Below are 13028 nucleotides of genomic sequence, written 5' to 3' on the forward strand. Positions count from 1 at the left end.
TGGCGAGAGAGCATAGCATTGTGCTCTGTTACTGTGGGACTTTGTTATTCCCCAAAGACACACTGCCTAGGGTGTTACACGTGTCAGAGGAGAGGGAGTGCCAGTTTCACTTATATTTAACTCTCTCGTTCTTTTCTACCTTTAATCTCTCTCCCCCTCTCTTTCTCTCCCCCTCTCTTTCTCTCCCCCTCTCTATATCTCTCTCTCTCATCTACCCCTAAGGAATCTGTTCCCGTGTGGAGACTCGATGGTATGTATTATAGATGATCGGGAGGACGTGTGGAAGTTTGCTCCCAACCTGATCACTGTGAAGAAGTACATCTACTTCCAGGGCACAGGAGATATCAACGCTCCACCCGGGTCTAAAGAGGCCCAGCAGGCAAGGAAAGGTACTGTATACAGGGTCTGAAGACAATGAGCTTAACATGGCACAGTGGGCACTGGTTTGAAGTGGTCAATACATGACGCACGGTGATCTATTAAAACAACCCTATGACTTAGAAAAACAGTCCTCACTCCCTTATAAGGGCATTCAGTGTTTTGTCAGTTTTACACGAAAGAAAAAAACACTACCTTCTAAAACCACCGCGTGACAAAAGTTCAGAGAGGAAGAGGGAGCGGTTTGATGGTTACTTCAGGGATGTGACCTCATCCTGGTACTCTGGCTGCAAATGGAGTCTCACTGTTTTGATTTCATTTGCATCATACGATGCACCGCTCTCCTGCGTGGCAGACTGCAGCACCGCTCTCCTGCGTGGCAGACTGCAGCACCGCTCTCCTGCGTGGCAGACTGCAGCACCGCTCTCCTGCGTGGCAGACTGATTGGGTTCATCTGAACCGTGATTACCCTCTCAGGCTTAGTCTCAGGAGGGCGTGGGTTCTTTTCTCTCAGAGAGCCTCTCACAGTGGAGAGCTTTTTTTGATTAGCAGTAGAGACAAATAGGACAAGCTACAAATGAGGGAGAGTACTTCTATGGGCTCCCAGGAGAGAATGACACACAGGCTGTTAGATCAATTAGGGAAGTGCTGCTGGTTTCCGTGACATCACATGGACAGCTGCCAGACCCATGGATTTCTTTATTCCTAAGAGTTTGTAGATGACCTGAGAGGATAAAGTGCTATGAAGGACATTGTTCTTGTTGAGGCATGCACCATGGTTTAAACAGACCGTGTTTTCAACGCTGATTCAGTGCCCCAGTGGCCACAGGTCAACTTGCCTCCATTCGGATACACCTCCAAAACAACTTCAGTGAAATGGATTCACAGACACCCTCTAGTCTAGTGATTTAAGTGACAAAATGTCCGCGCATGTGTTTTAATGTGCTAACGAATCTTCCTGTGATGTTGCTTTACCCCAGCCGGCAGCCAGGCCAGCCGACCGGCAGAGGCCTCGGAAGCAGCAGTAACGTCAGGGCCTACAGCGGGGCCGTATGGGGGGTCGTCTGCGTCAGAGGAGCTGAGTAACGGCCCTAAGAAACAGCGGGCTAAAGACCACAACGGAGGGAGGGTGGAGTCAACAGCCCCCTCAGCCACTCAGAAAGCAGCAGCCAATGAACGGACTCAACCGGGCGAGGCTGTGGAGAAGGGTCAGGGCGTGGGGGCCGAGGCCAGCACGGCAGCACAGGTGAGCGACAGGACGAATGTGAAAGAGGCGGTGCAAGGAGAGGAGGAGGATGGCAGCAGGACAGTGGGCTCAGGGGAGGAAGCTCCTACATCCTCCACTCCTCCAGACCTCCATGAGCCCAACAGCAACCTGGACTTTGACCTGTCCAGTGACTCTGACTCTGTTACGTGTAAACCACCCTCATCAGACAGTGAGGGGGAGTACAGCCAGACCAGGAAGTCCAAACAGGAAGGGGCGGAGCAGGCGGCAGTAGAGGAGCCATCAGGCAGGGCTGGAGGAAAGGAGGAGGGGGGTATTAAGCAGAAGCGCACCGGGGAGAACAGCTCCGAGGTAGGAGGGGAGACGTCTGTGCTTGTCCTCCCTCCTGAGCAGGAGAACGGGTGCTCAGAATGGAGGAAGGCTGAGACAGAGTCCCAGAACAGTGAACAGTCAGGAGTCACCATGGAGGAGGTGGACAAGGATAACCACCTCATCTACCTACAAGAGGTGTTGGAGCGTATCCATAGGGAATACTACGCCCGCTACAACGCCTTCCTCGGGAAGGAACGCCCAGAGACGCCTGATATCAGGAAGATCGTCCCGGAGCTGAAGGCCCGGAGCTTGGAGGGCACCACCATTGTGTTCTCTGGGCTGTACCCCACCAACTACCCCATGGAGAGAACCAGGGAGAACTACCACGCCAAGGCCCTGGGAGCAAAGATAGGAAAGGACCTCCTGCTCAGCTCAAAAGACCCTGGCAGAACCACGCACCTCATTGCTGCTAGAGCAGGTGAGTTACTACATACAGTGCCTTCAGAAAGTATTCACACCCCTTGACTTTTTCCACATTTTGTTGTGTTACAGCCTGAATTTAAAATTGATTATATTGAGATTTTGTGTCACTGGCCTACACACAAAACCCCATAATGTCATAGTGGAAATATGTTTTTAGACATTTTTACAAGTTAATGAAAAGCTGAAATGTGTTGAGTCAGTAAGTATTCAACTCCTTTGTTATGTCTAAATATGTTCAGAAGAAAAAATGTGCTTAACAAATCACATAAGTTGCATGGACTCACTCTGTGTGCAATAATAGTGTTTAACATAATTTATGAATGACTACCTCATCTCTGTACCGCACACATACAATTATCTGTAAAGTCCCTCAGTCGAGCAGTGAATTTCAAACACAGATTCAACAACAGAGACCAGGGATGTTTTCCAATGCTTCACAAAGGACATCTATTGATAGATGGGTACAAAAAATATACCTTTGAGCATGGTGAAATTATTTATTACACTTTGGATGGTGTATCAATACACCCAGTCACTACAAAGATGCAGGCGTCCTCCATCTTCTTTTTATTAAGTAGGGAGCCAATTAGCTTTCAGCACTTATTTCCATGACTGATCAACTTGATTTCTCATCCCTCTCTCTTGTCCCTCTGCGGTAGACCTATGGTGAGCAATGTGTTTGGAACATCAAATCGCAATAAAATCACAATACATATGGAATCGCAATACTTATCGTATCGGCACCAAAGTATCGGGGTAATACCGTATCGTGAGGTCCCTGGAAATTCCCAGCCCTACTGGTTATGCCGTTGTTAATGGAAGTCTGAGTGGTGAGGTAAAACTACGGGCTGAACACCACACAGATGGATTAAATAATAATTAGTCTCTGTCAACACAGGGAGAATCTCAATTGCATACTCCTCGCGTCCTCGTTCCTCACCTCCTCAAAGCCCATTGGAGGAGGTCAGAGAGGATGGATTTTTCTGGATCTTCCTCGTAGCCTGTTGATCCAGCAGGTCAGAGCAGCACTAGAGGGCCAGCATGGTCTGACTCATTACATCCATAATGACATGATGATCACCTCTCAAATGCATCAGTCTGACCCCGGTTCATGCCTCAAACACATAAGAGCCTGTCCCCATGGTCCATACATAATCCTCTCAATCACATCAACTATCCCATTTTTACCGGTTTCCGGTTCACTGGTCCAGGTCATTTCGAACGTCTGTTTATGCGGTTGTTAATTGCTCGTTTGGCAGAATAAAACAGTTGGCTCATTCACAATCATTATCGGATACTGACTGGACTACTGAGAGAGAGGACCTGTGTACTCTGCCAGGGTGCTAGGTCTCGGTTTGTCTGTTTCGTTGGGTCCTGAGACCAAACAAACTAGAGAAGAGCAGAAAAAGCAGCCTGAAGCATTATGTTTTCACTTGAAAGTGAAGTGCTTTTCCTTCCCAAAGTAAATAACCATTTGCAAAGGAAAAAGCTGCTAACAGCATTGCAATTGTCTTTGTTAAGAAACATCAGGAAGAAGAGTACAGTATAATGGTTGTTGCTGACGGAGTAAAATCACAATTTAACAAGGCAACAGTAAACATGTCGTCCCCCACGAATTATGCATTGTCCTCCTTAGGCCAATTGAGATCGTGTGTGACTGACACATTTCAGTTCGTTACTATAGGTCCCACCTCGGGCCAATCAGTGTCATTTTGTTAATGCCGGATCTCTATTGCAAGACGCGTCATTCACCCAACTTTCGTCAAAATAAAGCCAGTGCTATCTGAGATTGTGTGGCGAACGTACTAACTGACAGAGACAGGTCCACTGTACCCTCCCCAATTTTCATCACAATACATTAACATAATAGACCAGTGGTAGGCAGCCCTGGATTACCGCAGGCACTTCATGTTTTTGATTTAACTGACCTGGAAGACCAGGTGTGTTGAATTCAGGCAATCACTGAGCTGATCAATTAGCTCAGTTGGTCAGGTGTGGTGCCTAGTTGGAACATCATCCTGCAGTACCTGTGGCGCTCCTCCATGAACAGTGTTGCCTACCTCTGTACCAGGCTATTGATCCCATCAGGCATGGGTGCTTACGTTGATTTAGACGGGGGTCCTGAACTGCTCTGACTGAAAAACATAAACTATAAGATATTAAACTCAGTCGGCATCCAATTCTGCCCAAAGGTGTTCAATGGGGTTGAGGTCAGGGCTCTGTGCAGGCCAGTGAAGTTCTTCCACACCAATCTCGACAAACCATTTCTGTATGGACCTCGCTTTGTGCACGGGGGCATTGTCATGCTAAAACAGGAAAGGGCCTTCCCCAAACTGTTGCCACACTGTTGGAAGCACAGAATCATCTAGAATGTCATTGTATGCTATAGTATTACGATTTCCCTTCACTGGAACTCAGGGGCCTAGCCCGAACCATGAAAAACAACCCCAGACCATTATTCCTCATCCACCAAACTTTAGAGTTCGCACTATGCATTAGGGCAGGTAGCATTCTCCTGGATTCCGCCAAATTGATCCGTCGGACTGCCAGATGTTGAAGTGTGATTCATCACTCCAGAGAACGCGTTTCCACTGCTCCAGAGTCCAATGGCGGCGAACTTTACACCACTCCAGCCGACGCTTGGCATTGCGCATGGTGATCTTAGGCTTGTGTGCTGCTGCTCGGCCATGGAAACACATTTCGTGAAGCTCTCGACAAACCGTTCTTGTGCTGACGTTGCTTCCAGAGGCAGTTTGGAACTCGGTAGTGAGTGTTGCAACCGAGGACAGACGATTTTTACGTGCTTCAGCACTTGGCGGTCTTGTTCTGTGAGCTTGTCTGGCCTACCACTTCGCAGCTGAGCCGTTGTTGCTCCTAGACGTTTCTATTTCACAATAACAGCACTTACAGTTGACTGGGCAGCTCTAGCACGGCAGAAATTTGACAATTTGACTTGTTGGAAAGGTGGAAACCTATAACAGTGCCACTTTGCAAGTCACTGAGCTCTTCAGTACGGGCCATTCTACTGACAATGTTTGTCTCTGGAGATTACATGGCTGTGTGCTTGATTTTATACACCTGTCAGCAGCGGGTATGGCTGAAATAGCCGAATTCCACTATTTTGAAGGGGTGTCCACATCCTTTTGGCCATGTAGTGTATGTATTGAATTTTGTGACTTTTGGTCAAACGGGGTGAGGGGCATGACCTTTCAAAGTTAGCATTTTCATTCTCTTGTTATAGAGCCACCATCTGGCCGATGTGTCATTTTTGTAAATGGCAAGACATATGATTCACCCAAGTTTCGTCAAAATCGTGCTGATGCTGCCTGAAATATCGCGTAGGAAAAACATACGAACGTACTAATGTACTAAGACCAGATCCACAGTCATCGTGGGGGACAATTGTGGCTGGAAACTAATTCAACACAGTGTTCCGTTTTAAGGTATCAGGTTTCTAATGTGGAAGGCAGGGATGTGTCCCAAATGGCACCCTATTCCCTTTATAGTACACTACATTTGACCAGATCCCTATGGGCCCATTTGGGACGCAGGCCATGTCGGGAAGAAACAGGCTGGAGTGGGAGGAGAAAAGACTTCTAACTGCTCCAGTGACATCATCTGCTCAACACATTCAACCTCAACATCTAGCAGAGAGTAGGGTTTTAATGGGATGGTGAAGTGATACAATGGTGTTTTCTCTCTGTTCCTCCCTATTAACCTAGTAAACAGGCCAGAAGACTCTGTCCTCCATCACTGTACATCTAGATTCTCTAGCGAGCTGAACCATCAGGAATATTAGGCCTACTTAAGTGATGAAACCAGAGAGCCATATAACCTACAGTACATATTCTCTCCTGAATTTAATCCATTAAAGAAATCCAAACAGAGACTAGCCTAAGCTGTTTCTGAATTGCTTTTCTCATCTTTAGCTTTCGCATATTCCGGTCCCTAATGGGTGTAGATGATATCATGCTTTGCTATTAGAGACATTGCACTGTCATTTGGATTGTAAGATGGATTCTAGTGAAACGGATCATCACACTGAGGGTCTATGGCTATTGAATCTGTACGTGGCTAGTTATGGCTTGCACAGTGAAGCCCCACAGTGACCAAGTAAGCTGTACTATTACCAAGTGTTTTGATGAACACGTACAACTATAAGACAGACACCATTAGCTTGTCGCTGTTCCATTTCAAATTCTGTCGCTGTGTAGCCGTGGTTTCAATTTGGCCTCGCTAAGCACTTTGCTGGCGTTCAATCAGATGGCACTGTCAGAGTTCCTACTGACTGAAATGAGGTCTGGTTTGAATTGCTAACATGACCCATTCTTCTAAAGATAGAAGACCATTACCAGGGTTCTCTTTTCAGTTCTAAAGGGGTGACGATTCCATTAACAAGACAAGCATGCCTGGACAATGAATACAACTGTGTTCTTAGATTCTCCTTTAACATTCATGTACTTTAGGATGGGGGACTGGTTTCACATTTCGAGTATGCAGAGTGGCAGACAGCCCCTTTCAGTCCCATTTTTAAATGTAAATCACACAGGCACCTCTCTTCAGCCATTAGAGACACATGGACGGTCTGAGAGACGCAGGCTTTATAGGGTCACCTTACCTCCTGACATTCCAAATGACTTCAGTGATGCTACTCTGAAGGAGGAGCAGGGAATAATTGTCTGGCTGTGCCAAACAGATGATTACTTCCCTTCCATCTTTCAGAGTAGCATCACTGAAGTATGTGGGGCTGTCTGACTGGCAGGCGAATGTCATGTCTCTCTAAAGGAAGGCGCAACAATAGCCCAGCATGATGCTGTTTCTCATCCATTCCAACGTGCCCTCAGACAGCAGGCAGCGTTGTCGTGGAACTGGCTCTCTCGGAGCTGCACTTTGCAATCAACGGTCCGTGGTCTGTACGTCAGAACCGGACAAAATGAACCACCGAGAGAAGGAGCACTTAACGGCGCAGCAGCATACAGTAGCCCACTTCAATGTTAAGAAGCAGCTATTGTGTGGGCTGTCGGTACAAGAGCATAAGACAGTCTGGCATTCATTGTACTGGGATTTATATAGCTTCTTGATTAGGTGATTGGTTATTTTAATTGCATCTTAAGACAAGTCTGGTGGTCAATGGTCAGGACCACCATGCCATGAAACTCCACAGTCCTGAGTCTCCCCTGTTTTCTCAGCATCTCATTTTTTTCTCTCGCTCAAGGGGACAAAGCCACAGGGGACAGTATGTCAGCACTGTAGACAGCAGTGAGATTAAGAGCCTTCACATGGTTGTTCCTCTCCATCACGCTGACATGCCACTGATCAATACCTGTCTGTCTGAATAGCCTACATGTCTGTCTCTGCTGGAGAGAGAGGGGACATCTGACTCACCACTCAGGTAGTGCTGGGAGGCAGGCGAGGCTGGGAGGAGTGCTCTGGAGCAGCCAGCTGAGAGCACGCACAGCATGAATAGAAAAGCACTGCTGGTGGCCTATGGGAAATGGTTTCTTTTGTAGTGATTTAAGAAGAGAAGATTGGGGGGGGGGGGGGTCGGGCTCACTTGGGATGACAATGTCTTATAGTGATTGTCTTGAAGGTCTATGTCCCTAGAGTTGAAAATGTGTGATAGCAGTGCAGCAATGGCAGCTTTCTGTGTTCTCACTCTTTCTTTCATCCCTCCATCACATTCATTTTCCCCATAGGGATATTCCCATATGACAATGTCATTATACAACAAGTAATTGCTCTCTTACAGTGCCTTCAGAGTATTCACCCCTTTTACTTTTTCCACAATTTGTTGTTATAGCCTGAATTGAATTGTTTCACTCATCTACACACAATAACCCATAATGTCAAAGTGGAATTATGTTTTAAAAATGAAAAGCTGAAATGTCTTGAGTCAATAAGTATTCAACCCCTTTGTCACTACAAAGATACAGGCGTCCTTCCTAACTCAGTTGCCAGAGAGGAAGGAAACTGCTCAGGGATTTCACCATGATGGCTGTGATATGAGAACTGAGGATGGATCAACAACATTGTAGTTACCCCACAATACTAACCTAAATGACAGAGTGAAACGAAGGAAGCCTGTACAAAAATATTCCAAAACATTCATTCTGTTTGCAACGAGGTACTTTTATATACTGCAACAACAACAAAAATGGATACAAAGCATTATGTTTGGAGCAAATCGAAGAGGAAAACCAAGTTCTATCTGCTTTCCAACAGACACTGTGAGATGAATTCACCTTTAAGCAGGACAGTAACCTAAAACACAAGGCCAAATCTACACTGGAGTTGCTTACCAAGAAGACATTGAATGTTCCTGAGTGGCTTAGTCAAACTTATCAAACAACATTTAAAATGTATCAGGGTTTCCTTTTTAAAGCAATTTATACAGGCAATTCTGATATGTCAAAGTTCTGTTGACCTGAACATTCTGGAAATATATCATTGGAAAGCTTATATTCACAGCTATCCATCAGACATGATCAAAGGGTATACGTGACCAGTAAACTTGTATACTGACAATGTTTGTCATATTGTAAAATTCCTATGGGGGAAATGAATGGGCAGAAGGGAGGAAGCTGCCATTGCTGCACTGCTATTGCACATTTTCCAACTCTGGGGACAAAGACCAAGTGAGCTCGACCGCCCACATTGTGGCGTCCTGCTCACGGACTAATGTATTAGCTTGTATCCATATATATATTTTTATTTTCAGTCATCTCAAATTTCAGCATTGCCTGTCAGATCATATTCAGAGGATTTGTTTGTCTGGTCGCTGTTGCTATGCAGTCTCAGGGCTGACCTCTTCTTGTTCTGGATCCCTGGCTTATCGCTACAGTCAGAACAGAACAAGCCCGTTTCAGTTTCAGACGCACCAGATACATTCGGGGAGAAAATATGGCCAAAAAGGAAAGGCTGTTGATGTGCAGAGCAAGGTCAGTACTTGTTGCCGTGAGATGGGCTAACCTTGTGTTAATTGGGTACGGTGTTCTGATGAGGTACACTGCTGCTCTTAGATGCAGTTCTCTGTGTCTGTGTGTCAGACATCAGTAGCCCCAAGTCAAGTGGAAATTGCTGCTCCCACCCCTCGTCTGAACTGACGTAATGCCAATAAAACAGAAACGGATTGTCAATGGAACCTAATGGTTTGGTGAAAAATTAAATGCTTCAGGACAATTGTTAATTGGCTTTGAATGTATGATGGAGGCTACAGCCCGAAAGTTGGTTTTAACAATAAAATCAACTTCCATTGTCATCTGAGAGTTGCTGGATATTTCTCTCTTCAGTTTGCTCTTTCTGGATCAAATCCCCGAGCTGACAAGGTAAAAATCTGTCGTTCTGCCCCTGAGTAAGACAGATACCCACTGTTCCCCGTGCGCCAAAGACGTGGATGTTAATTATGGCAGCACCCCCGCACCTCTCTGATTGAGGGGTTGGGTTAAATGTGGAAGACACATTTCAGTTGAACGCATTCAGTGTTACAACTGACTAGGTATCCCCCTTTCCTTTATTTATGCAGCTTGGTTGTTAAGAGTGGTATCTAACGACAGACAGTATTAATTCCTCTTCTTGATTGGTTGATTGATCCTTGCTCTCCCTGTCTCTCTCCCAGGTACAGAGAAGGTTCGTCAGGCCCAAGGCTGTAAACGTCTCCATGTGGTGAATCCTGACTGGCTGTGGGGATGTCTGGAGCGCTGGGAAAGGGTGGATGAATCACTGTATCCACTGAAGGAGGACTACACCAAGACCCAACGGTATATACACATACACACACACACACACTTGCACATTTTATCTGATGGTGTTTCTCTGTCTGTCTGTCTTTAGGAGCAACAGCCCAGCCACGTTCCCTGACCAGCAAGGATCCTTCCAGAACCCCCTGTTACCCCCCGCCCCCCTACACCTCCCCCCTCCAGCTGCCCCTGAGGTGCGGACGTACGACCCGGTCACGGGGAAGCTGATACGCCGCGGGCTTCAGGCCTCCAGACCACCATCTTACCACCAGGCCTCCATGTCTGCTGCCCACGGTGACCAGACATCCCTGAGGTACTGACCTGGCTATACGTGTACTTTTTTGGCTTTGTAACAAAGTGCACGCATAACATTCAGATATGTCCTCTTCTTCTGTGGTACTCCTTCAGATGTATTGATATCTGGGATAGACGGTTGGCTTTTCAGTGCTTCTAAGTACCTGAAAACCCTGGCTCCTCCTAAGTCCTCTTGCCCCCCCCCCCCCCCCCCTCATACCTAGATGAGCAGGGACACCTGGTCTCGTACCAGTTAGAACGTTCTGGAACGCAGGATGGACAGGTCAGACACAAGCTGTCTGCTCTGATGGCTGCAATAGGGCGGCAGGTAGCCTAGCAGTTAAGAGTGAATACCTGAGCCGACTAGGTGAAAAATCTGTCGACATCCACTTGAGCAAGGCACTTAACCCTAATTGCTCCTGTAAGTCGCTCTGGATAAGAGCGTCTGCTAAATGACTGAAATGGAAATGTATTGCCTCACCTTTTAGTAGACATCGGCCCTGTGTGCAGAAGAGCACTGAAAACCCTGGCAATGCTTACAGCTGTAACATAGAGAACAGCGTCTGGCCTGTTAATCATATTTCTATTTGGAGGCCGGAGACCACCCGTCTGTCTAGCAGCAGAGCAGCAGCCGTTTACGCTGCTAGGCAGCTCCCCTACCGACCTGGCCATGCTCCCTCTGAGCTCTGACCCAATCATTTAGAGCTGTGTCGAAAGGGAGAATATATTGTCTGCTAGAGGGAGAAGTGCCTGTTCAGCACTGCAACTCTGGAGATGCATGTATATTTCTATATCTAATGCCCTGGTCTGAGGGGCCTATATGCTGTGTGCGGCCTTTCCCTTCTTGTGCCAAATTGGATTTTCTCCTCAAATCCATCTATACATTAATCTCAGGCTCTAAATAAAAATGTGAGCATCGTAAAGTCAGGCGGGCGTTGGCAGCTTTTGGATTGTTCTCCTGGAATGAAATGATTAGCCGATTTGCTGCTGGAATTTCTGCCTGTTCACTCTGCTATACAGCTAGAGGTGAAGATGAATTAGCATGTTAATGCTGGAATGGAGGAGATGTAAAACAAAATAAAACGCTGGGGCTGTGATGAATGTGACGGGAAACGACTCGTAAGTCAGCAAGCAGCTACAAGAAGTTGTAGTTGTATTAACTGAGTTCTACTTCCCAGTCCAACGTGAAGGGTTTATTACTTGCGGTGTTTGCACGTATTTCTGTTTTCAGTAGTGTAGGTAGCTTCTTTACCCAGAGTTTGTTGAGATTCATTCTCTCATGTTAGAAAACCCTCTGTCCTTCCTATGTGAGTCACCAAAAGCATATCTGTCACACCTCAATTGCCAGGTACAAAAGGGTTAACATCCTAGGCTTGGTGTTGATGATTTCCTTTTGAGCTGGCTCAAAATGTTGTGAAAAATGTTTTGTCTCTAAATTGTCTGGCATCTGTTTACCGGACGATCTCTGCCAGTGGCTCCATAACTTTCTGCTTTCAGCCAGATACACTATATATATATATACACAAAAGTATGTGGACAGCCCATCAAATGAATGGATGTTGCTGACCGGTGTATAAAATGGAGCACACAGCCATGCAATCATGACACACATTGTCAGTAGAATGGCCTTACAGAAGAGCTCAGTGACTTTCAACATGGCACTGACATAGGATGCCACCTTTCCAACAAGTCAGTTTGTCAAATTTGTGCCCTGATAGAGCTGCCCCGGTCAACTGTAAGTGCTTTTGTTGTGAAGTGGAAACGTCTAGGAGCAACAACGGCTCAGCCACGAAGTGGTAGGCCACACAAGCTCACAGAACGGGCCACTGAGTGCTGAACCCTGTAGCATATAAAAATTGTCTGTCCTCGGTTACAACACTCCTTAGAGTTCCAAACTGCCTCTTGAAACAACGTCAGGACAACAGTTGTTCGTCGGGAGCTTCGTGAAATGGGTTTCCATGGCCAAGCAGCCACACACAAACCTAAGATCACCATGCACAATGCCAAGCGTCGGCTGTAGAGGTGTAAAGCTCGCCGCCATTGGACCCTGGAGCAGTGGAAACACGTTCTCTAGAGTGTTGAATCCTGCTTCCTCATCTTGCAGTTCGACGGACGAATCTTGGTTTGGCGGATGCCAGGTGAAGGCTACCTGCCCAACTGCATAGTGCAAACTGTAAAGTTTGGTGGAGGAAGAATAATGGTCTGGGTCTGTTTTTCATGTTTCGTGCTAGGTCTCTTTGTTCCAGTGAAGGGAAATCTTAACGCTACAGCATACAATGACATTCTGTGCGCTCACATTCTGTTATTCTGTGCTTCCAACTTTGTGGCAACCGTTTGGGGAAGGCCCTTTCCTTTTTCAGCATGACAATGCCCTAGTGCACAAAGTGAGGTCCATACAGAAATGGTCTTTCAAGATCGGTGTGGCAGAACTTGACTGGCCTGCACAGAGCCCTGACTTCAACCCCATCAAACACCTTTGGGCTGAATTGGAACGCCGACTGCGAGCCAGGCCTAATTGCCCAACATCAGTGCCTGACCTCACTAATGCTCTTGTGGCTGAAAGGAAGCAAGTCCCAGCAGCAATGTTCCAACATCTAGTG

At 46.6% G+C, this 13028-nt stretch overlaps 1 protein-coding gene across 1 annotated transcript in view; it reads left to right on the forward strand.

Annotated features, from left to right (window-relative positions):
• LOC139558527 (RNA polymerase II subunit A C-terminal domain phosphatase-like) overlaps positions 1 to 13028 on the forward strand; it is a 156081-nt gene that overhangs the window by 10694 nt on the left and 132359 nt on the right. Inside the window, exons 7-10 of the mRNA XM_071373694.1 lie at positions 223 to 389; positions 1359 to 2393; positions 10014 to 10155; positions 10229 to 10447. Of these exons, the coding sequence (XP_071229795.1) occupies positions 223 to 389; positions 1359 to 2393; positions 10014 to 10155; positions 10229 to 10447 (1563 nt within the window). The remainder of the gene's footprint in view (positions 1 to 222; positions 390 to 1358; positions 2394 to 10013; positions 10156 to 10228; positions 10448 to 13028) is intronic.

This window comes from Salvelinus alpinus, chromosome 29 (assembly GCF_045679555.1).
Source record: "Salvelinus alpinus chromosome 29, SLU_Salpinus.1, whole genome shotgun sequence".
NCBI lineage: Eukaryota > Metazoa > Chordata > Actinopteri > Salmoniformes > Salmonidae > Salvelinus > Salvelinus alpinus.